Raw genomic sequence first — 25015 nt, forward strand, 5'->3', positions numbered from 1 at the left:
ATATAGGGAATGGAAATATTATCATAAAATCACTACAGTGTAGAAACAGGCCATTCAGCCCATACCAACCTTCTGAAGACCGTTCCACCCAGACCAACTCCGTCATTGTAACCTTGCATTTCCCATGGCTAATCCATCTGAACTGCACATCTGTAGATACTATGGGCAATTCAACATGGCCAAGCAGCCAAAGCTACACATCTTTCTATAGGAAACCAGAACACCTGGAGGAAACTTACGCAGACTCTACAGAGAACATGCAAACTCCAGATAGTCACCTGAGGATGGAATTGTACCTGGGTTCCTGGTGCTGTGAGGAGCAATGCTAACTAGTGAGCCACCATGCCACCCTAAAGTCGCCTGTTATTGAAAATATGAATAAATATGGAAATAGATAGTAAAACAAAACAAAGAACAAGAGATGCTGAAGATCTGAAACAAATACATTCTTGTAAGAAAGATCAATGGATGCAAAACATTAACACTGTTTTTACAGATGTTGCCAGGCCTACAGAGTTTGTCCAACAATTTCTGTTTGTGTTGTATCACCATAGATAGGTTACACCAAAATTATCCATTTGCGTAAAGATATGATTAACATGTCATTTATGTCTTAAAATGATACAAATCATTGCATTTTCAATCTTTATTTAACCACATAAAATTCAGAAAATATTTCTTCATTAAAAAATAATTTTACTAACTATTCTTAGAAACTAGAAAATCACTAGAAATTTGAATTACATTTACCATAGAGAACAGACCACATTTTAAGGAAATCTAATTTGAAAATTTCCTTCTTTAAATTGAAGAACATTTGAATTCTCATAAATCTCTAGAAGGTGAAATTTTTCTGGATAGTGGACGACAGCAAATCGTCAGTTGGTTTTTAAACCTTGCTTCAATGACTGCAATAGAAAAACAAACCACATTTCAACAGTATTCATTTTGTTCTGCTCTCCAGGGAAAATGCTACTACCATAATTTTCTTGCTAAGAATTTCATACTTGGGTAAGGATTTCTATGAACTTCAAAGGAAAACAAGAACACTTCACAAATAATCTGTTATCCCACTTAATTTAAACAAAAACAGAAAACACTGAGGAGAAAAAAGATTTCAGACTAAATTTAAACTAGTGTCTTTACATGAAATGCAGCCGGGGTTAATTACATTTGACATATTAAGCATTAAGAAGTAGATGACTAACTATATTGTATACTTGAAACAGGAATTCTATATAAAATGAATGGGTAAAAGTGAATGCATTGTCAAATCTATCACTGGATCACTTGCATATTTGAAGTCCACTGTAAAAATTAGATTTCAACATCTTAGATTCTTCCCAGTTTGTTCCAACTACTTATCAATTGGGATCAGAAAGCAGAACAGAAAACTAGCTGGCCTAGATTTTTTAGCTGTAATTATGACAGAATTTGCTGTTTTTACAGCTGTGAAACTGACAACAACTTTGGCATCTGTGCATGTGTGGTTAAATGAAATCAGAAGTTGCTGTCAGTAGTCTTTGGAAATCACTTAGTCTGATGAAAACTTTCCAAGCATCTTTTAAGATCATTGTTAAAAAACTTAAAAAGTTATGACCTGTTCATATGGGTTTTGAACAGTGAATTCCAAGCTTATTATTGCTAAAGAATTTCTCTAGCCTGAAAAACTTTGTTTTATTTGAGTGATATCAATCATGATAAAAATCCCAAAGTTTTGAATAAAAATTATTTTAAAAATCGATTATAAATCACCTTCTAGATTCTAAATAAACAAAACTGTTTATTTTGTCCTAATGATAGACTTATAAAAATAACGAATGATAATCCATGTAGATATTTCCTGGTTTGTTGTCTTTGAGAATTCTGCATTGCAAATGACTGCTTAACCTGTCTCATAACTGTGGCTGGACAGCAGAGATTCCCTTGATTTGTGCTAGCATTAAATTAATAAATCAGGACATTGTAATGAACGTTTATAACATATTATTGTTATTTTGTGAACTTGAATTTTGATGTCGAGGTGAATAGTATTTCATTTTTCAATGTTATGAAGTTCGGATGTGTTGTTTTTATGAAAGGGTCAGAAACCCAGTTTGAATACAGAGCTAAAGACAAACTTTCCAGGAAATCAAATGATATAAACTAATGAGTGAACATACTATCTGGTGAGATAATTGCTGTTTACTGTTAACGTAAGCTGTTTTGGCCTACATTAAAAAGACAGACAGCAACAGCCAAGTTCAGAAAATAAAATTTCTATTCTACTCAAGGTGCAGATTTTAATTTTGGAAGTTTTCAAGCCATCAGAGCTGGAAAGAGGTCTTATGTTTTTGCTGCCTCAAAACAGCTAAAGTCAGAGTCCTGGCGAAGAGCTTCTGCTCGGAATGTTAATTCTCCTGCTCCTCGGATGCTGCCTGACCTGCTGTGCTTTTCTAGCACCACACTTTTTGACTCTGATCTCCAGCATTTGCAGTCCTCACTTTCTCAAAGTCAGAGTAAGGTCAAAGAATTAGCCTGTCCATGTGTCTTGGTGAGAGATTCATATTTGTTGAATGTGCAGAAAGTCACCAAAAGGAAATTCGTATTGTATTGTCAGTTCAGTCAGAAAAGTTAAAGTGGAAAGGGGAGTGATACTTCAGTGGGATTGAGTGTATATTGCCAGGAAAAGCGTGGAATCTTTCATTTTACTGATTGTGACAAGATCTTTCCAAATTTTCTTTTTATATGTGTATGTGTGGGGCTTTATCTTCCTTTTATGTAGGAAAATAATGTTCTTTTACTAAAAGTACATTGACAGTCTTATGTGAATATGTTCATTGACTAACCACACAGTAAACAAATTGCAAAATTAAAGCTTAAGATCTACTGAGCCTAGTTTCACTCTGGTATCTGACTTCTGCAATATTAGTGAGATCATAATAACGTGGAAATTGTGTGTACACAGATTGCTATATGTTTGTGGGCACCTCTCCTCAAGGCCTATGGTGCTTCACCACTGAGCCCAAGAATCTCATTTACTGAATTAAATGATGTCTGGTTGTCAACACAAATGAGAAACAAAGAGGATGCAGGAGAAAGTGGTGCATTACTCCCATCCTGAAAAACAGCCATAACAGTCCAAATCAACAAAGAAAACACCAGAATAATTCTCAATTTAAATCTTCATCTCTGAAGGCAATAAATCAATGAAACAATTCCTAGTCTGAGTGGTAAAGTCACGAAACAGTATTTGTTGTTTTCATAATCACCAGCAAAGCTGAGCAGTCTGCACCGTCAGATAATAAGCTGTGATGATATGGAACTGCCCCTCTGTCCCATTAATTGGGTATCACTTCCTCATATTCTTGAGTATCTTGTTCGGATATGGTGGTGTCTTGCTTGCAATTATAGTTGATCACTGCATATTCACAAGTGTTGTCATCCCTTAGATTCACTTCATTTGAAATATGTTGTGTTGGGTTGTTGTGTTCTACTGTAACATACAAGATTTCTTCATTTTTCTGAAATAGGGAATAAACAAGGATGAATAATGCATGAAAGCTAATATTAATACAATGGATAAAAGAACATTTGAGATCAGAGCACGAGAAGACCATATGGCGGTAGAATCTACTTTGCTATTCAGTATGATTATGGCTGATTTTTTACTTCAACTTACTTATCTGTCCGCCCCCCCATTTCCCTCAGTTTCCAGAAAGACAAAAATCTGTCTGGTGATAGAAAATATTCATACTTTCTATGATAGGGAATTTAAATGATTTATTACCCTATATGAATGAAGACATTTCTTCTCAACACAATCTTGGATGAATGAACACCAAGTCCCGAGACTTTGTTCCATATTTTAGTTTCCCAATCTACAGGAAACAACATCTCACTGTCTGACCTGTTTAGCCCCTTCAAAACCTTATATTTTTCAATGATATAACTTACAATTCCTCTGAATTGCAGACAGTATTTGCCTAATTCAGTCAACCTCTCATCACATTGCTATGATATTAGTCTAGACCATTATATTTTTAAAAGAAATTTGAAATACCAGTTACTTTCTCAAAGAATGAATCCACACAATATCTTTTACTATACAAGCATCATGACTACATAGCAGGCATATCTTCAAAGAAGATAAGAATTTCTATCAGCTCCCTTTTAGTTTGATTTCAAAGGAATCAGTAGCAATGTCATGTTTCAAACAAACTAAATGTTAGTGTACTATTCAACAATTACTAGAAGTTAAGTAAGTAAAAAGTGATTTTGTTATTAGCAAAGTACAGATAGTGATTTAAAGTAAGGATAATGATAGAAACAAGATCAGTCTCTACAGTCATTGCAAGCCTGGCTTGTTTAGCATTCCATTTCTGTTATGAAGAGTTCAAAACTTGATGTCAGACTCAGCCGCTCCAACGGCTTCTGGAGTTAAACAGTTGGATGTTGCTCCCACAGGCAGACTGTGCAGAACTGGTCCAAGAACTGAGTGAAGGTAACTTTGTTTCACTTTTACAGCACTACAGGCTGTGGCTTTTCATGGCCCCCTTCAGTTCAGTGGTCCTGGAGGCCCCCCTGTTCAGAAGCTGGTACGCTTTCAAGACGTCTCTATCATGGTATAAAGATGATTCTCCTGAAAATAACTGTTTCCAGCTAGCTTTAATCGCAATCTAACAACATTGCTGAAACACCAGCCCAGCCTTCCCCGTCTCCTGTTCAACACTACAGAAGTTTTCTTTCTCAATGTCCAATGAACTGAACTGGAGGCTTTGAATTACTCAATGGCCTTTTGTGATTGTCTCTTAAAATAACACAATCTGATCAAAGCAAATTAGTGGGGATGCTTTGACAAAGGGTCAGTTAGACTCGAAAAGTCAGCTCTTTTCTCTCCTTACAGATACTGCCAGACTTGCTGAGATCTTCCAGCATTTTCTCTTTTTTTGGGAACACAATCTGATCATCTGTTTTGATTACAACCTGTACTCTAAACTATAAGAACAAAACAGATTTTGTTTTACTCAAAAGCCCCGCGGATTCAACAACTCCCACCCACTATCCCCCCACACCTAATACCTTTCCCCATCACCCTCAGCTCTCACATGTCTTTGACCCGCTACCCTGTGCTCCCCTTCCTGATCCCCACCCTACCTCCACTTCGATAGGTCTGGAGTCTCAGAACATTCACCAAGACAGGATCACTATGAAAAATCATTTAGGCACAAACATTCATCACCCTTTCCCTAACACATTGACAGACAGTGCCACCTTTTCCATACTATTGAGTATTGGCCTGCCCCCAGTGGCATAGTCTGGCTCCTCTGATATCATGACATCTATGAAATTAACAACATATTGATATTACTTCACTCTGAACAAGAGGTTTATGTGAGGCTGAATGGAAAGATTACCAAATGAAAATGCTTTATTAAAGTTGTTATGATTTACTAATTTCTGAGTTAAATATGACTTGGAGGTGCCGGTGTTGGACTGAGGTGGACAAACTTAAACATCCCACAACACCTGGTTATAGTCCAACAGGTTTATATAGAAGCACTCGCATTTGGAACACCTCTCCTTCATCAGGTGGTTGCAACATAGAATATCAAGCATTACATCACAGAACAGGCCCTTCAGCCCTCGATTTTGCACCAACCTGTGGAACCAATCTGAAGCCCAAATAACCTACACTATTCCATTCTCATCCATATGTCTATCCAATGATGATTTAAATGCTCTTAAAATTGGCAAGTCTATGACTGTTGCAAGCAGTGCATTCCACGCCCCTACTATACTCTGAGTAAAGAAACTGCCACTGACATCTGACCTATATCTACCACTCCTCAATTTAAAGCTATGTCCCCACGTGCATTCCTGTTTCTCCTTCCAAAGTGAATCACCTCACACGTTTCCCAATTAAACTCCATTTGCCATCTCTTAGCCCAGCTCTGCAGCTTATCTATGTCCTTCTGTAACCTACAACATTCTTCATCACTATCTACAACTCTACCGACCTTACTGTCATCTGCAAATTTACTAACCCATCCTTTATTCTCTCATCCAGGTGATTTAGATAAATGACAAACAACAGTGGACCCAAAACAGATCCTTGCAGTATCCCACTAGTAACTGAACTCCAGGATGAAAATTTCCCATCAACCACTACTCTCTGCCTTCTTTCAGCTAGCCAATTTCTGATCCAAACCGCTAAATCACCCTCAGTCTGTATTTTGTGTAGTAGCCTACCATGGGGAATCCTATCAAACGCCTTACTGAAATCCATATACACCACATCAACTGCTTTACCCTCATCCACCTGTTTCGTCGCCTTCTCAAAGAACTGGTTGTGGAAAATAAGATTATGATCACAGAATTTATAGCCAAAGGAGTCCAGTGTCATGGAGATATGATACATTAAACAAATTTAGATGAAATCTTTCATAATTTAGAATGGGATATGCTGATTTCTGTTCTTTGACATATAAATCACAGAACTTCTTTTAAATTACATTCTCAAGATAAGGTAAAAAAAGTCACACAATACCAGGTTATAGTCCAACAGGTTTATTTGGAAGCACTAGCTTTCAGAGTGCTGCTCCTTCATCAGGTGGTTGATGAAGGAGCAGCACTCTGAAAGCTAGTTCTTCCAAATAAAGCTGTTGGACTATAACCTGGTATTGTGTGACTTTTTTTAACTTTGTACACCCCAGTCCAACACCAGCACCTCCAAATCATTCACAAGATAGCTCAGCTTTTCTAACTATAGGTATGAAGTCTGTCTGCGATCCAATGTTGAGTCAGACTGACAAGCCTTCTACATGGTTTTACAGAGTTTTACATGGATTCATGCAGTCTTTGAGCAAAATAAAATGTAATTCTGCAAAAACAAATTTACCCCATAAATTTATATGAGCGTGTGTAGGAGGGGCAGAGTGAGTGTGCATGTGAGTGCATGTGATAGAGTGTGTGTCAGCTTGGTTAAGTGTGTGTGTGAGTGTGATCGGGTATGTGTCTGTGAGAGCGTGCATGTGTGGGGGGTGCATGTGTGTGCATATGTGAGAGAGCTTTTGTATGAGGGAGAGTCTCCGTGGGTGAGCAGAAGCTGATTGCAAAGTTCAGTACCCAGGGGATGACCTCAACCGGGATCTTAGGTTCATGTCACACTACAGGTGACCCCACTGCACGACACACACACACACACACACACGTGCACACACACATGCACGCACACACGTGCACACACACACACACATGCACACACACATACACACACGCACACACACACTCCTACATACTCATGCATCCACACGGACCCTCTCTCATACACAAGCACTCTGTCATATGGACACACATACACACTCCGCACTCACACCCACACATGCACCTTCTCACAGACACATACCCCATCACACTCACACACACACACTTAACCAAGCTTACATATACACATATACACACACACACACACTCTATCACATGCACTCACACACTCATCTGTATACTAGCTCTGCCACTCCAAAACTGCATGAATCTATGTAAAACTCTATAAAACTATACAGGGGCCTTGTCAGTATGATATAGCATTGGGACACAGACAGACTTCACACCTATTGTTAGAAAAGCTGAGCTATCTTGAGAGTGTGATTTAAAAGAAGTTCTCGGATTTACATATCAAAGAACAGAAACCAGCATATCCCATTCCAAAAGATGAAAGATTTCATCGAAAGTTGTTTATTGTGTCACATCTCCATGACACTGGATTCCTTTGGCTATAAATTCTGTGATCAAGATCAGATTCTGCACAACCACCTGATGAAGGAGCAACCCGCTGAAAGGTAGTGCTTCCAAATAAACCTGTTGGACTATAACTTTGTGTTGTGTGATTTTTAACTAAGTTCAACATGCAGCATTGAATAATTTATGAAAAAGCACACATGCACAAGGGAGCAGGACACAACGTTAAATAACATATTATGAACATCACCAACAATGAAAATAAAAGATAAATAAAAATGAAATGATTCTCCTCTCACCTAACAGATTTACTGATGAAAATATTCCTGAAGACGATTTTGGAGGAATATTTTGATCTTGCTTTTTTTCACGTTGATATTTGTATTTACATCTTTAATTCTAAATATTGGTTTTGTACTCATTTCCCCCTTCATTGATTCAGTTAAATAGCCACTGTCTTCACATAAAAACACTTAACAAAATGTAAAGCAAAATACTGTAGGTACTGCAAACCTGAAGTCACAATGAAAGACATTGGAAACGCTCTGGCCGATCAGGCAGCATCTATAAAAAGATGAAGGAAGTCCCATTCACAATATTTGGCCAGGACACCTTTATACCTTTCCAGATGCTGTCTGACCTGCTACATTTTCCAGTATTTCTTGGGTGAATTTGGAAAAAATTATATTCATTATGGAAGGATTTTTATCACAATTGATCCACATTTAAGGAATGCAACGATATGTTCTGATGGAGTCTGCTTTGTTGAACTGTACATTCACCAACAAGTTAAAGGGTTCATCCAGGAATTTCACAAAGACATTGATACTTTAATTCCAGAGATTGCATAAAGGAAGAAAGAGCAAAAGAATTACATATTGTCAATTTCATTTGATTAAAGCTTTTGATGTATGATAAGGTACACAAAATATATGGATACTTACTTTTGATTCAGTTTCCTGCCGTTCATCTAGAATTGAAAATGTATTGTCTGAGATCATAAAATTTCAGTCTTTTACATTAAAAATGACACAAAAATACTATATTGACTAAATCAAAATCAGGGTGATAAAACATAAAGCCAATGTAAGGAAGTCACAATATTCTATTTCACAACTTCGATTTAAGTGAAATATTTATAAACAGAAGAAATGTGCCATGTTACACTAAATTCATTTTTAAAAACATTTAACAGATTATGTTGAGACATTAGCATCAAATTCAAGACAGCAGGTGTGGTATTGCATAGCTGTGATTTTTGAGCACAAGGGTCACATTCACAACCTGCTTGAACTGTTAGGATCAAAATGAATATCTGGAGATCTTAGAATACCCACGTTGCTCTCTGCTAATCATTGGTTGCAGCCCCTGAGCTCATTGGGGGAAATTGGGAACTCTGTCAGCAAACCATGTAGTCTCAACAACCTGCTTTTCTTAGACAGGAGTCCCTCTTAAACAGTAATTGCATTTAACAATATTGTAGGTATTTAAATGATACTAAACTGACTAAAAGAAATTGTAAAAGTGCAGGATTGACATAACTTGCCTGAATTTAAATACTGACCAAATCCTACACTATATGCTTTACAAAGGCTAATGACATGTACAAAGTAAAACAAAGCATACTAAAAGTTGTTTTTCTACAGGAAACATAGGTTTGTGAGGCAAGTCACACTTTCAAACTGTTGAATGCTTAGTCAGAGGCCAAAAGTTGGAAAAGTGGAGCTAAACACATATGATAACCACACTAACAAAGCTGTGTTAACCTCAATGAAACTTCATATTCAAAAATGTGCTAAGAAATAAAATGGATGCAAAGAACCTGGAGATACAAGCCTATTTAAAAGCATTGAACAACACAATGGGAAGGAAAAAGAAGGATCACTCAACAAACTCAAATTACATGCATGAAGCTTATTTGAAAGCTGCAAGGAACTGACACAATCTGGCATTGATTGGTGATGTCAGAGATATATTTTGGAAACACAAAGTATCTCAGCCACTTGTGTTTTTCTCTGTTTCTAATATTAGCTAAAATGGTTTTATTAATCCATTGGTAAGCAAAAGTCTTCACAAAGTCAGTGATTTCAGGGATTCTGACTGCTTAAATATCTTGGTGCTCCCACAATGTGCGATGAGGAAAAGAGTAACATTATACAATGTAAAGCTAGGCTGTATGGGATAGTTTTAATTTGGATTTGTCTGGATAGTGTAATCCTGTTGATGGAATATCGATGATAAAGATTGTAGTAAAGAAAAATTCAGTACTGCAACTGAACAACTTCATCAGCTGTAAATTACAATCTATTGATAACTTTATAGGAAAATGATGACAATGCCTCCTGGATGGAAAGTCAGGACAATCATCCTTCTGCTTATTATAGAATACAGACCTGATTTTACATGCAGTCAGCTGTCCTGTCTCTGTAAGGTTCGAGATCCCAGCCCCAAGAAGTGATTAGAGGAGGGGAAACTATGATTCACCTTGGTAGACCTCTTGGTATTCAGTCAAAAGGCCCCTCATCATGCTGAATCTGCAAGGAGGCCGCAAAATACCCCGAGTGGTCTCCTCATGTAGTAAATAAAGTGCTCTCCTGCTCTGACTTGGCCATTTAAAGCACTCATTTCCACTAAAGGCAGTGGAACCAACAACCACCTTTCCCACCACTTGTAAAATTCACGGGAGGTCAGCAAGGTAATGGACCTGCCCATACCCAATTTCTCACCACTACCTCACCTCCCACTTCTTTGGGTCTCATACATTCCCTGCTCATGTTCTAAGTGATCAAAATTCAACTTGGGATATTTTGACATGGAATTAATTGTTGCAGCCTTTACAATAGATTTGAACTTAACAGCGTAAGTAATAGGGCAGATGTTCGCCACGGCCTCGGAATAGTGCCCTGCCATTCAAAGAATCACGGCTGCTCTGCCCAAGCCCTCAACCTCTCTTTTGTGTCAGCTCCTCAGAGCCTTCAACTCTGATATTTCAAAATGTATCTACTTTCTCTGTAAATATTCAGTGATCTAGCCTCTACAACTCAAGACTTCCAGTCAGTCACTACAATTTGGGAGAAAAAATATCCTTCACATTTTGGTTTTTAAATGATGTCTCCTTCATCTGGAACTGTATCTCCCAGTTCGAGATTCCCCAACAATAAGGGGGAAACATGGTTTCAACATTAACCCTGTCAAGTCTTCTCAAAATGTGACATGTTTCAACAAGATAAACCCTCATTCTTCTAATCTCAAATAAATAAAAGCTAAAAAATATTTGACTGCTCTTGGTAAGTCAATCACACCAGCCCAGGAATCAGCCAAGTGAATCTCTTTGAAATGCCTTCCATGTTATTGAATACTTTCTAAATACAGGAACCAAAACTATGGATAGTAGAAACAAGACTTCATTATTTTTTATATTATTAATAAAGGCCAAAATTTTATTTACCTTCTGAATTACTTGCTGCACCTGCATGTTATTTCATGCATAAGATTACTTCGTTGCCTCCGCACTGCACCTTTTGGGATTATCTTTCCATTTTAAAAAATAATCTGCCATTTGATTTGTCCTGTCAAAGTGCACTGAAAGCTCACAATTTCCAAAAGTAAACCCCATTTACCAAGATTTTGGCCATTCATTGAATCTATCTATAACCCCTTGCTGATACCTAATGTCCTGATGACAAATTGCCCTTGTGACAATGCTGTGGCTTTAAGATGTGTATTTTGTCCTAGTCTCTTTCAAGAGAGAGATTGAACGGGAGGTAAAGAGCAGTCTGTGGTAACTAAAAGAGATTTTTTTTAAAGTTGGAATAGAAGCAGCCTAGATGGGTGTGGCCAGCTCTCAGAGACCAGGACTTCTAGTTTTTCTTAGCTTTTAGATTCAGCAGAAGCTGATGGAGCTTTGCAGAAGTAGCTACTTTCCCCCTCCCTTGGTTACAGCCAGAAGCTGGGATTTCTCTTCCTACTGCATTTATTGCATGTGAGAACTAAGTTTATCTTTTTGCCAAGAGGTGTGTTCATAGGATACTACTAGATTGGAACAGCTAATTAGTAATAGGTACTGTATCTATTATTCTGTTACGTTTTCCAAAAGAGTTTTTTTTTGTATGTTAACTAAAATGTTTCAATAAATCGTGCTTCGCTTAATGTCGAGTAGTTTGACCAATTGAATTGCATCTGGAACACAGCATGTTATATTGATAATTAAAATAAGAAAACAATAGGGTCTCGGCTTATCTTTTCGTATTCTTAAAATATTTTGAGGGGGTCTGGTCTGGTCCATAACACCCTCCCATCTATTTTTATTTTGTCAGCAAATTTGGATACATTGCACTCTGTGCCCTTTTCCATACATCAGTCATTAATATAGATAGTAAGTAACTGGGGGCCTAAGACTAGTCCTTGTGGCACTCCACTAGTTAAATCTCTCCAACCTGAAAAAGACTCATCAATCCAGACTCTCTGTCTTTTGAGTGATGTCAAATCCTCAAACTATGTGAATACATTACCCCCAATACAGTGAGCTCCTGTTTTGAGCTAAACATTCTATGTGGCACCATATCAAATATCTTCTGGAACACCTACTTTAGCTACACTCTTTCATTTTACATACCTGTAGTATTTCTTGCTGTTTGTTTTTACATTTTGTGCCAATTTACTTTCACAATGGATGAAAGTATACGTAATATTGAGAAAGTCGGGAAGGTTGCAGAAGGACTTGGAAGTCTAGGAGAGCGGGCAAAGAAATGGCAGATAGAATATAATGTGAGAAAGTGTGAGGTTATGCACTTTGATCAGAAGAATAGAGTTGTAGACCACTTTCTAAACAGGAATCTCTTTGGAAATCTGAAGTACAAAGGGACTTGGAATCCTAGTTCAGGATTCTCTCAAAGTTAACATAAAAGTTCAGTTGGCAGTTAGGAAGGCAAATGTAAGGTGAATATTCGTTTCAAAAGGACTAGAATACAACAGCAAAAATGTACTGCTGAGGCTGTATAAGGTCATATGAGGCCAAATGAGGTCATACCACAATTGGAATATTGTGAGCAGATTTGGGCTTCATAACTAAGAAAGGATGTGCCGGGGTTGGAGGGAGTTTAAAAGAGGTTCATGACAATCATCCCAGGAATGAAGGGCTTGCCTATATGAGGAGCAGTTGAGCACTCTGGGTCTGTACTCATTGGAATTTAGGAGGATGGTGTGGGCCTTACAGAATACTGAGAGACCTGGATAGAGTGGATGTAGTGAAGATGTTTCCAGAGTAGGAGAGACTAGGTCATGAAGGCTTCAGAGTAAAGGGACAAAGAGATAGGGACATTTGTTCAGTCAGAGGAAGGACAATCTGTGGAACCCATTGCCATAGAGGGTTGTGGGAGCCAAGTCATTGAGTGTATTTAAGAGAGAAGTAGATAGGTTCTTGAATAGTAAGGGAATTCATGATACCAGGGAGAATGGGGTTAGGAAATGTATCAGTCATGATCAAATAGCACGGCAGATCTAATGGGCCAAATGGCCTAATTCTGCTCCTTTTTCGTCTGGCCTCATGGTCTTCATGGTTTCTCCCTACTCTTTACTCATTTGCTGCTGGTTCTTCAAAATGTCCCAATCCTCTGGCCTGCCACTAAGTTTTCTCTGTAATTGTCCTTATTTCAGTTGAGCTCACTGGCTTAAGACCTGAATTGCTCTCCCTCAAACTGAATTTGAAACTCTACCATGTTGTGACTGCTAACCACTAGAGGGTCCTTAATTACTAGATTTCACATTAATCTTACTTTACAACAATTACAAGGCCTGAGAACAGGCAATTTTAGATCTGGTAATGTCATTTTTTTAAGAAGAAATAACTGAGAAATCTGTCCAGCATTTTACCCTTGTGTACCTCCTTTGTCCAGTAAATATGCAGATTAAAATCATCCATGACAACTATCATGCCCTTCTTATATGCCCCTGCTTTCTCTCATGTTACACTTTGTCCTACAGGGAGGCAACACTTCAGGGGCCATATAAATAACTCCCACCCATGATTCCTTTCCCTTGCCATTCCTTCTTTCTCCCAAACTGATTGCACGTCCTGGTGTATTGCATCTACATTGCCATGCTCCATCACCACAAATCTACCCCATCTCCTTTTCCTTTTTAATTCTTTTTCAGAACTTTGAATACGCTTGAAATATTATGTTCCCAGTCTTGCAACCACAACTCCGTAATAAGTCATATTCTACTGTTTCTGTTTCAGCTGTCACTCATCTATCTTGTTACAAATACCATTTTCATTAAGATAATGAGCCTTCTCTTTGACTGCTTAACATTATTACTTCCTGTGTTTCTAACTTCTGCTGCATTCATTTGCATATGATTTCTGTCCCCTCCTGTTACACTTTGTTATTGTTCATCCCTTCACTACTCTTCATCTCTGCACTCTCATTTCTTATTGATTTTGTAAACTTCCATTCAATTGAACTCTCCCCTTTAGTAATTAAGTCAAAGCCTTATTAACAACCCTAGATATATAACTTCCCATGATAAGGCTCCTAACATGATTCAAATGAAGCCCATCTCAATGAAATAGTTTCCTCTTTCCCCAGTGCTGGTACCAGTGCCACATGAATCACAATGGCTCAGTGGTTAGCACTGCAGTCTCACAGCACCAGGAACCCGGGTTTAATTCCAGTCTCTATGGAATTTGTACATTCTTCCTGTGTCTGTGTGGATTTCCCCTTGGTGCTCTAGTTTCATCCAAAGGTGTGCAGGTTAGGTGAATTGGCCATGCTAAATTGCCCATAGTGTCCAGGGATGTGAGGGTTAGGTGCATTAGTTAAGGGAATGGGTTTGGGTGGATTACTCTTGGAAGGGTTGGTGTGGACTTGTTGTGCCAATTGGACTGTTTCCACACAATAGGGATTCTATGAAACCCTTCTCCTTCACCAATCTTTGATCTACATATTTAACTCTCCAGTGTTATTTACCCTATTGTAATTTTCATTTGTTTCAGCATGTAATTCTGAAACTATTAACTTCGAGGTTCTGCTTTTTAATTTAGCCCTAAACTAATCCTTCATCAGAACCTCTGTCCAAGTCCTACCCATAATATTTCTAAGTATGTGGACTATGACAACTTGATATTGCCCCTCTAACTTCATGTTCCTTCCAGCCCAGAAGAGATTCCCTATACCTCAACACCAGGTACGCAATACGGTCTTCCAGACTCTCTGTCTTTGTTACAGAGAACAGGATCTATCCCTCTAACTATGCAATTCCCTAATAGTTCTATGTTTCAGTTATTTCCCTCCACTGAATGACACTATACCACGGTGCTGTGGTCAATTTGATCATCCACCCTGCAGTCTGTGCCCATATCCACAATGGGAATAAAAGCACCTACTGGACAAGGGCATTGGCTGTGGCTGCTCTAAAGCTAAATCCCGAAGCTCATTATCTGCCTTAATTGCAGTCATACTTTATTAGCCCTGATCATGGATCAAATTTGATGTAATAAATCTAAGATATGTGATTGCCTCCTGAAACACAGTGTCAAACTAACTCTCCTGTTCCCTAATGTGTTACAGTGTCTGCATCGTGGATTCCAGCTTATCAACTCTGACCCAAGGCTCTTCAAGCAGTCAAAACATCCAACAGTTCCCACATACTATTGCTGCAACACATCACTTGACTAGCCATTTCGATTAAATTAACAACTTCAGGTGTTTAATATTTGAAAAGTTAATTTCTTAGCTGTAATCTTCAGTTACAACAATAGATCTTGCGTTAAACCAGTTGGCTAATCAAAAAAGAGCATAAGATCATAACATAAAGGAGCAAAATTAGGCCATTCAGCCCTTTAATCATGGCTGACATGTTTCTCAACCCCATTCTTATGCCTTCTCCATGTAACCTTTGATCCCTTTATATTTAACAACCTATCTACCTCTGTCTTAAATACACTCAATGACATGGATCCATAGCGTTCTGTGGCAATGAGTTCTATAGTTCTAAAGCACAGAAGAAATACTATCAATCACGTATTTTTCTGAGAAGTTACACTTCAACTGGAGTATGTCGTGCAGATATAGTTTGCAAGTACAATCACTGCTGAGCTCCTTACCAGGTTCCATTCATTCCCAGAATCGTCAGTTTCTATAAATCTGATGTTTCAAAGCCAACCCAATATTAAGTCAACCTCAACTTGTTGACAGGCAAGGGATTATTTACTTAGATTCTTAGTCCAGCACTCTTGTGTAAAATAGGAGCTATAGATATTAAAATAAAGAGCTCTGATCTTTGCAGACAGGGTGGTAAGGACAAGCCAGGGAACTATAGACCGGTGAGCCTGATCTCGATGGTGGGCAAGTTGTTGGAGAGAATCCTGAGGGACAGGATGTACATGTATTTGGAAAGGCAAGGACTGATTAGTGATAGTCAACATGGCTTTGTGTGGGGGAAATCATGTCCCACAAATTTGATTGAGTTTTTTGAAGAAGTAACAAAGAAGATTGATGAGTGCAGAGCGGTAGATGTGATCTATATGGACTTCAGTAAGGCGTTCGACAAGGTTCCCCATGTGAGACTGATTAGCAAGGTTAGATCTCATGGACTACAGGGAGAATTAGGCATTTGGATACAGAACTGGCTCAAAGGTTGAAGACAGAGGGTGGTGGTGGAGGGTTGTTTTTTAGACTGGAGGCCTGTGACCAATGAAAGCCACAAAGATCGTTGCTGGGTCCTCTACTTTTTGTCATTTACATAAATGATTTGGATGCAAGCATAAGAGGTTCGGTTAGTAAGTTTGCAGATGACACCAAAATTGGAGGTGTAGTGGACAGCGAAGAGAGTTACCTCAGATTACAACAAGATCTTGACCAGATGGGCCAATGGGCTGAGGAGTGGCAGATGGAGTTTAATTCAGATAAATGTGAGGTGCTGCATTTTGGGAAAGCAAATCTTAGCAGGACTTATACACTTAATGGTAAGGGCCTAGGGAGTGTTACTGAATAGAGAGACTTTGGAGTGCAGGTTCATAACTCCTTGAAAGTGGAGTCGCAGGTAGATAGAATAGTGAAGAAGGCTTTGGTATGCTTTCCTTTATTGGTCAGAATATTGAGTACAGGAGTTGGGAGGTCATGTTGCGGCTGTACAGGACATTGGTTAGGCCACTGTTGGAATATTGCATGTAATTCTGGTCTCCTTCCTATCAGGCCCTTCGGCCCAACTAGTCCACACCGACTCGCCGAAGCGCAACCCACCCATACCCCTACATTTACCCCTTACCTAACACTATGGGCAATTTAGCATGGCCAATTCACCTGACCTACATATCTTTGGACTGTGGGAGGAAACCGGAGCACCTGGAGGAGACCCACGCAGACACGGGGAGAACGTGCAAACTCCACACAGTCAGTCGCCTGAGGCGGGAATTGAACCCGGGTCTCCGGCGCTGTGAGGCAGCAGTGCTAACCACTGTGCCACTGTGCCGCCTACAGATGTTGTGAAACCTGAAAAGGTCCAGAGAAGATTTACAAGGACGTTGCCAGGGTTGGAGGATTTGAGCTATGGAGAGGCTGAACAGGCTGGGGCTGTTTTCTCTGGAGCGTCGGAGGCTGAGGGGTTACCCTTATAGAGGTTTACAAAACTATGAGGGGCATGGATAAGGTAAATAGGCAAATTCTTTTCCCTGGGGTCGGGGAGTCCAGAACTAGAGGCATAGGTTTAGGGTAAGAGGGGAAAGATATAAAAGAGACTTATGGGGGAACATTTTCACGCAGAGGGTGCTATGTGTATGGAATGTGCTGCCAAAGGAAATGGTGGAGGTTGCTACAATTGCAACATTAAAGAGGCATTTGGATGTGTATATGAATAGGAAGGATTTGGAGGGATATGGGCCAGGTGCTGGCAGGTGGGACTAGATTGGGTTGGGATATCTGGTCGGCATGGACGATGTGTATGGAATGTGCTGCCAAAGAAAATGGTGGAGGTTGCTACAATTGCAACATTAAAGAGGCATTTGGATGTGTATATGGATAGGAAGGGTTTGGAGGGATATGGGCCAGGTGCTGGCAGGTGGGACTAGATTGGGTTGGGATATCTGGTCGGCATGGACGGATTGGACCGAAGGGTCTGTTCCCATGCTGTACATCTCTATGACTCTATGACTTGTACACATATGTTTTTCATGCATATTTAGAAATAGCTATATCTAATTTTAAAAAAGGTACTGCTTTTGAATTTCCAAAATATTGACCAGAAAATTACACATAGTTTGTTTTGCAGATGAGTGTGCTAAACTATGATACACCCTGGTTCTTTCACACCTTTGAACAGTCTCTGCTTCCTTTGGTGAAATTATGCTGATACACTACAACATCCCCCCTACCTTCCCCCATCCCACCCCAACAATAGTAGAGGTGTTAGTGGTTTAGTGCAACAAAAGAGTTGATGAGCCAATCTGAAACATTAGTAACCAGTTGTGGAATAGACGGGAAGTAGAGTTGGTGGGAGGGAAGATTACAGTACACAGGTATGATTTATTTTGTGTGTGCTTAAGTGAGGTTACTTTAGTGGGTTTTAGAACATTACTTTTAAATTTTCATGGTTTTGCCAGATATCTGCACCACTTGTTTTGTTTAGTCTGCAATCACTATGTTTTGTCGAATGTTATTCATAATCTAGGTTTGCTACATAGCTGTTTTTGACACTTTGCTATCTAAGGTCTAATAGTTACGTTGTAAAATGTTGGCAGGTTACGTGAATTCGTCATAAATGCACCTTGATGTAGCTATAGTGTCTTTAAGGTAGTATAATGTTGCAAGACATTACATTAACACTATCAAATAAACTTGATACAAAGCCATTTATGTAGCTATTAGGAGAAGATTCAATAGCTCAGGGAAAGACATGGTTTTTAAGGTGAAACAGAAAGAACAGAAAGAGTGGTAAATTGCTAGCTAATGCATTATTTACAGTCTTATTAAACACAAGAGCGTAAGTAATATGACTAGGAATAGGCCATTCAGCCCCTCAAATCTGCTCCAAAATCATGGCTTTAGCTCCTCTTTTGTGTCAACTTGTTTTAGCTCTCAACTCCTTGATATTTCAGAAAACTATGTACCTCCTCTTTAAGGCGTTTAGTGATCTAGCCATGACTTTCTGTGTGAGAGAAATCCACACATTCACAGCCCTCTGAGAGAAAAAAATTCTTTGCATCTCAGTTTAAATTAGTGTACCCATATTCTGTAACTATGGCCCCGAGTTTGAGATTCCCAACTCATGGAACAATTTTCTCAACAACTGTCCTGTGAAATCTCCTCAGAATCTTGTATGTTTCAATAAGGTCACTTCCCATTAATCTAAATTACAATAAATAAAGGCATAATCTGTTCAGCGATTCATAGGAAGTCAACCAATTCAACCCAGGAATCAACCTATGAATCTCTTCAGTCTTCAATGCCACTACTCCAGGTGTGACCTCACCAACACCCCGTAAACTTGAAACAAGATTTTTCCTATTTTTAAACTCCAAACCTGGGCAGTGAAGGCCAATGTTTAATTTGCCTTAATTACTCATTGAACTGACAGCTAACAGTTTGTGTTTCATGATACATATCCGTCTGCGCTGCACTTTTTGATTCTTCCTAACAAGGTCCACGACTTCACAATTTCTGACAATAAACTTAATCTGCCAACTTCCTGCCCACTTACTCAACCACTTTATATCCCCTTTGCCAATTCCTAGTGTCTGCGTCACAACATGCCCTCCCGCCTAATTTTGTTTTGTCAGTAAATTTGAATGCATTTGACTTTGTCCCCTCCTCCAAGTCTTTTATATACATACTAAATACCCGAGGCCTTATGACTGACCCTTGTGGCACTCCACTGCTTACATCTGTCAAACCTGAAAAAGACCCATTAATTCAGATTATCTGGCTTTTGTGTATTAACTGATCCTCAAACCATGCTAACACATGACCCCCAAGACTGTGAGCTCAAATTGTTTGCAAAGACATTTTGTGTGACAATTTATCTAATTCATTCCAGAAATCTAAAACACAACATCTACCCTCCTTATCAACTTTGTTATTTCCTCAAAGTATTCTCGCAAATTTGTAACAGTAGATTTCCCTTTCACAAAACCATGCTGACTTTGTTTGACTGTGTTTAAATTTTCTAAATCTTTTGCTATTTCTTCCTTAATAACAGACTTTAGCATTTTCCCAATAACTGATGTTAGGCTAACTGCCTGTCATTTCCTGCTTTCTGTCTCTATCCTTCTTCAACAGAGTCCTGACTTTAGTCTCTTGCCAATCCACTGGATCTCTCCCAAAATCCAGTGAGTTGTGGAATATTTTGAACAATGCCTCTACTATATCTATAGCCACTTTCTTTAAAACTCTTGGTACTGTTAATGTGTCGGCTTTCAGTCCCACTAGTTTGTCAAATATTGTTGTCCCTCATTATAGAGACTGCTAAAAGACCTTTTTTTCCTCGATTAGCACATTGTTTATCCACTATCCTTTGAATATCATCATATCCTCCACCATGAAGAAATATGTAAAATATGGGTTTGATCTATCAGCAATTTACCTGTTACCTACTTTTAAATCAACATTACATCTGCCAAGGGCGCCACTACTCATTTTAGTTGCTCTCTTTTTTCATTTATAATTTAAAAGTTCTCACCATTTGTTTTTATATTTCTTGACAATTTACTTTCATAAGCAATTTCCTTCCATTTATTTAGCTTTCTAGTCATCTGCTGCTGGATCCAAAAAATTGCCAACCCTCTGGCATACTACTAAATTTGCCAGCTGAAAATGTGTTGCTGGAAAAGCGCAGCAGGTCAGGCAGCATCCAGGGAACAGGAGAATCGATGTTTCTGGCATAAGCCCTTCCTACTAAATTTGCCATACTGTATACCATAGTTTCTGACTGGAAATATCATTTGATCGCTTTACTAACCACGGGAGCTTCGTCCTTCCCATTGTACCCTTCTATTTGATTGTAATACATTTTTGCTGAGCGTTATGAATTAGTAGTCACTGCCACTAACCTGGTTCAGCCCATTTTAGGCAATCTTTCTTCAAACCTCTCTAATTGGCCTTCTTTAAGTTGTGGAAACTGGTTTGAGATCTAAGTTACTCTCCCTCAAAGTGAATTTGAAATTCTACCTTGCTATTACTTAAAGGATCCTTAACTATCAGATTTCTTATTAGTCACACCTCATTACACACTGCTACATCTAAAATAGTCTGTTCCAGGGTAGGTTTTGCAACACATTGCTTTGAGAAATAAACAAACGATCTCTGATACACTCTATAGTTTTTCTGACATGTCACTCTTTCCCCATTTGGCTTGTTTCTTTTTTTGTTTGTTTTTTTTATATATGTATCCAGAAGTGCTCTTACTCAGAACTGTATGCTTTTTCTCCCCATCATCAAATCACCCATGGTATTCTTCATCTCTTAGCCACCAGCAGTAAATTGCCTGGGTTTTCCAATTCATTAATTTACTGTAAAGCCCATTAAGGACAAAGCAGACCATCAAAGGTGTGGAGGAGATAGGGACGCAGGGAGTGGACCCTTCTGATTTGTTCAGTTAATATGCTGATCAGTGGAAAAAGTCTGGTGTTCTTCTTACATGCCTCAATATCGCCTGAGTTGTGCCTTATTCTACAATGGGGCAACTCTTCAGGGCCTATGGATGACTCCATCCTTGACTCTTTCCATTCCTTATTTCCACCCAAACTGATGCCACATCATGATCTTTCTGACTCCTCACCATAGAGTCATAGAATCACACAGCACAGAAACAGATCCTTTGATCCAACCAGTCCATGCCAATATAAACTCAAACTAAACCAGTCCCACCTACCTGCTCCTGACGTATATAACTCCAAACCTTTCCTATTTATGTACCTATCCAAAAGACTTTTAAACTTTGTAACTGTACCCACATCCACACTTCCTCGAAGTTCATTGCACATGTGAATTACCCTCTGTGTAAAAAAAATTACCTCTCATGTCTTTTTTAAATCTCTCTCCTCTCACCTTAAAATCGTGACCCCTAGTCTTTGGAAAAAGTCGCAGCCTATCTAGCTTTTCTTTATAATACAAATATAACATACCCAACAACATCCTGGTCAATCTCTTCTGAACCCCTTCCAGCTTAATAACATCCTCCCTATAATTGGGCAACCAGAACTGGACACAGTATTCCCGAAGAGGCCTCACCAAGGTTTTATATAATCCCTTCCTTCATTAATAAATCTACCCCACTTGTAATCATCACTGATCATGCAACTGCTCTTGTCTTTCCTTAAGATTACAGAATGTAACCTTGTAATGGAAGAATCCTGTGTGCTCAGTTTCTGTGTATCTCTTGGTCGTGGAATTGAACATCAAAGCAGCAATGGTGCCCTGACTGAATCACTGCAATGTGGGTGTAAGGACAGCAGTGCAACAATGAGACCTAGATTTGCACATACCAGCAGGCATCTTCAAACTGAATTTGAATTATAATGGAGCTGTGAGTGAAAAGGGACCTCTTTGTGAAAAATTTCTTTCACTCCATCAGTGGAGACTGATTCTGTGTGTTAAGGATAAGAATGCAGGCATACACCTGTGTGTTTTCAAGCCTAGGCTTGTAATAAGAAAGCGTATATCTAACAATAGCTTCAAACTGAACAGTGATATAATTTAAAAAAAAAACAACTAATTTAGCAAAAAAACAGGCATTTCCTTACATGGCTTATATTTATAGCAAAAAGAGGCAGAAAGGAGGATTTCAAAAACATTTGTTCCTGCATAAGTAGAGTGATTTGATTAGCCATTTTACTTGAAGGTGTGTCAATGGATCAACCGCGTGAGACTGAACCTAGCTTGTCAACATTATACACCAGGTACATTGACGACACTTCCTTCCTCTGGACCCATGGCGAGGAGTCACTGATAAAACTACACAGTGACATCAACAAGTTTCATCCCACCATCAAACTCACATGGACTACTCTCAACTACCTGTCTCGTTCTTGGACACATGCGTCTCCATCAAGGATGCACACCTCAGCACCACACCCTACCGCAGGCCCACAGACAACCTCACAATGCTACGCTTCTCCAGCTTCCACCCAAAACATATTAAAACAGCTGTCCCCTATGGACAAGCCCTACACATACACCGTATCTGTTCAGATGAGGAGGAACGTGACGGACAGAAGTATTCAGGGATGCCCTCACAAGAACGGGGTACAATGCCCAACTCATCAACCACCAGTTCCGACGTGCCACAGCAAGAAACTGTAATGACCTCCTCAGGAGACAGAAACGTGCTGCAACCGACAGGGTACCCTTCATTGTTCAGTATTTCCCAAGAACTGAATAATTACGCCATGTTCTTCGTGACCTGCAACACATTATCAATGAGGATGAGCACCTCATCAAGACCTTCCCCACACCTCCACTACTTGCCTTTAAACAACCGCCAAACCTCAAACAGATCATTGTTTGTAGCAAGCTGTCTGGCCCTCAGGACAACACCATACAACCCTGTCATGGTGGGCGCTGCAAGACGTGTCAGAGTGTGGACATAGATACCACCATTACGTGTGGGGACAGCCCCCACCTTGTACATGGCAGGTACTCATGTGACTCAGCCAACGCTGTCTACCTTATACGTTGGGGAACACTTCAGTGGTCCAGGACATTCAGCCTCAGACCTCGGGTGACCATCCTCCAAGGCGGACTTCGGGACAGGCAGCAGCGAAAAGTGGCCGAACAGAGGCTGATAGCTAAGTTCGGTACCCATAGGGAGAGGCTCAACTGGGAACTCACTACACACACACACTTTCTCACACTCACAACCCCCACCCCAGACAGACACACACACACAGACAGACAAAGACCCACATGCACACATATATTTTATGGGGTGAATTTGTACTTTCAGGGTTACATTGCACTTTGCTCAAAAACTGCATGCATTCATGCAAAACTCCGTTATCTCACTTTTTAGATTAGAATCAATCTAAACATCATGGCAAAGACAGACAACACAGGGGGCCAACACCTTCAAAATATTGTCTAGCTATCATCATTGTTAACAGCTAACCCGAGAATGCAACTTTTTAAAATAAAGGTTTTGTGATTTACAAATGAAAGAAATGAAACTATCACGGTATTCTAACAGATGAAAGGCTTATCAGACAATCAATTTTTCAATGTATAATTTCAGTTACATCACACTGTAAATTTTTGCTATAAATTCTGTGTTAGGATTGAGCCATCCACTATCACCTGATGAAGGAGCAACGCTCCGAAAGCTAGTGCTTCCAATTAAACCTGTTGGACTATAACCTGGTGTTGTGTGATTTTTAACTTTATACACCCCAGTCCAACACCGGCATCGCCAAATCATAACTTGTGAGACATCCAAGCCAGGAAGGGAGGTGAAATAGTGACTGAGGAATGGAGTTTGTGGCAGACAATGCCTGACATTTTATCAGTCCTGATATCGGGACCAAAAGTGGGTCCCCAATACATATGAGTGAACAATAGGACTAAGGCAGCAAATTGACCTTTGAAGGTCAACTCTGAAGCCCCTTTGGAGCTGTCTCATTGAAACTGATGAACTCTTCATAAAGTGGAAGGTCATGCTAATGTCAGTAGAATTGTAACAACATCATAAAATGGTCACTGTCATTGCAGCATTTGACCAATAACCCTGGTAACAGAAACCCAGCAGATCTCCCTCCACTGCGTTTAGCTGCCATGTTACAAACCATTTCAGTCTGGCCTGGTAAAATTCCAGTTGATGTCTTTTGTCTTCTCATTTAGAATTATAGAGTCATACAATGTGGAAACAGACCTGTCGGTCTAACAAGTCCACACCGATCATAATCCCAAACTAAACTAGTCCCACCTGCTTGCATTCAACCCAGATCCCTCCAAACCTTTCCTATTCCTCAAATTATCCAAATGTTTCTTAAATGTTCCAACTGTACCCGCATCCACCACTTTCTCTGGCAGTTCACACACAAACAACTTTCTGTGTAAAAAAGTTACACCTCACATCATTTTAACTCTTTCTTCTTTCACTTTAAAAAATGCCCCCTAGTTTTTTAACTCCTCCACCCAAGGGAAAAAGACCATGGTCATTCACCTTATGATTTTCCTCATGATTTTATAAACCTCAATAGGGTCACCTTTAACTTTCTACACTCCCAGTCTTTCTAGTCTATTTTTGTACTTCAAATCTTCCATTCCCAGCCACATCCTGGTAAATCTTTTCTGAACCTTCTCCAGTTTAA

The 25015-nt window shown here is 39.3% G+C and overlaps 1 protein-coding gene across 1 annotated transcript in view; it reads right to left on the reverse strand.

The window, feature by feature from the left end:
• Window positions 1-404: 404 nt before the first annotated feature.
• The window catches only part of si:ch211-214p13.7, a 53126-nt gene continuing 28515 nt past the window's right edge, over window positions 405-25015 (reverse strand). Inside the window, exons 3-4 of the mRNA XM_043700781.1 lie at window positions 8664-8689; window positions 405-3503 (exon numbers count right to left, since the gene is read on the reverse strand). Coding sequence (XP_043556716.1) covers window positions 3321-3503; window positions 8664-8689 — 209 coding nt within the window. The 3' untranslated portion in view covers window positions 405-3320. The remainder of the gene's footprint in view (window positions 3504-8663; window positions 8690-25015) is intronic.

Source organism: Chiloscyllium plagiosum, chromosome 12 (genome assembly GCF_004010195.1).
Source record: "Chiloscyllium plagiosum isolate BGI_BamShark_2017 chromosome 12, ASM401019v2, whole genome shotgun sequence".
Taxonomy (NCBI): Eukaryota; Metazoa; Chordata; class Chondrichthyes; order Orectolobiformes; family Hemiscylliidae; genus Chiloscyllium; species Chiloscyllium plagiosum.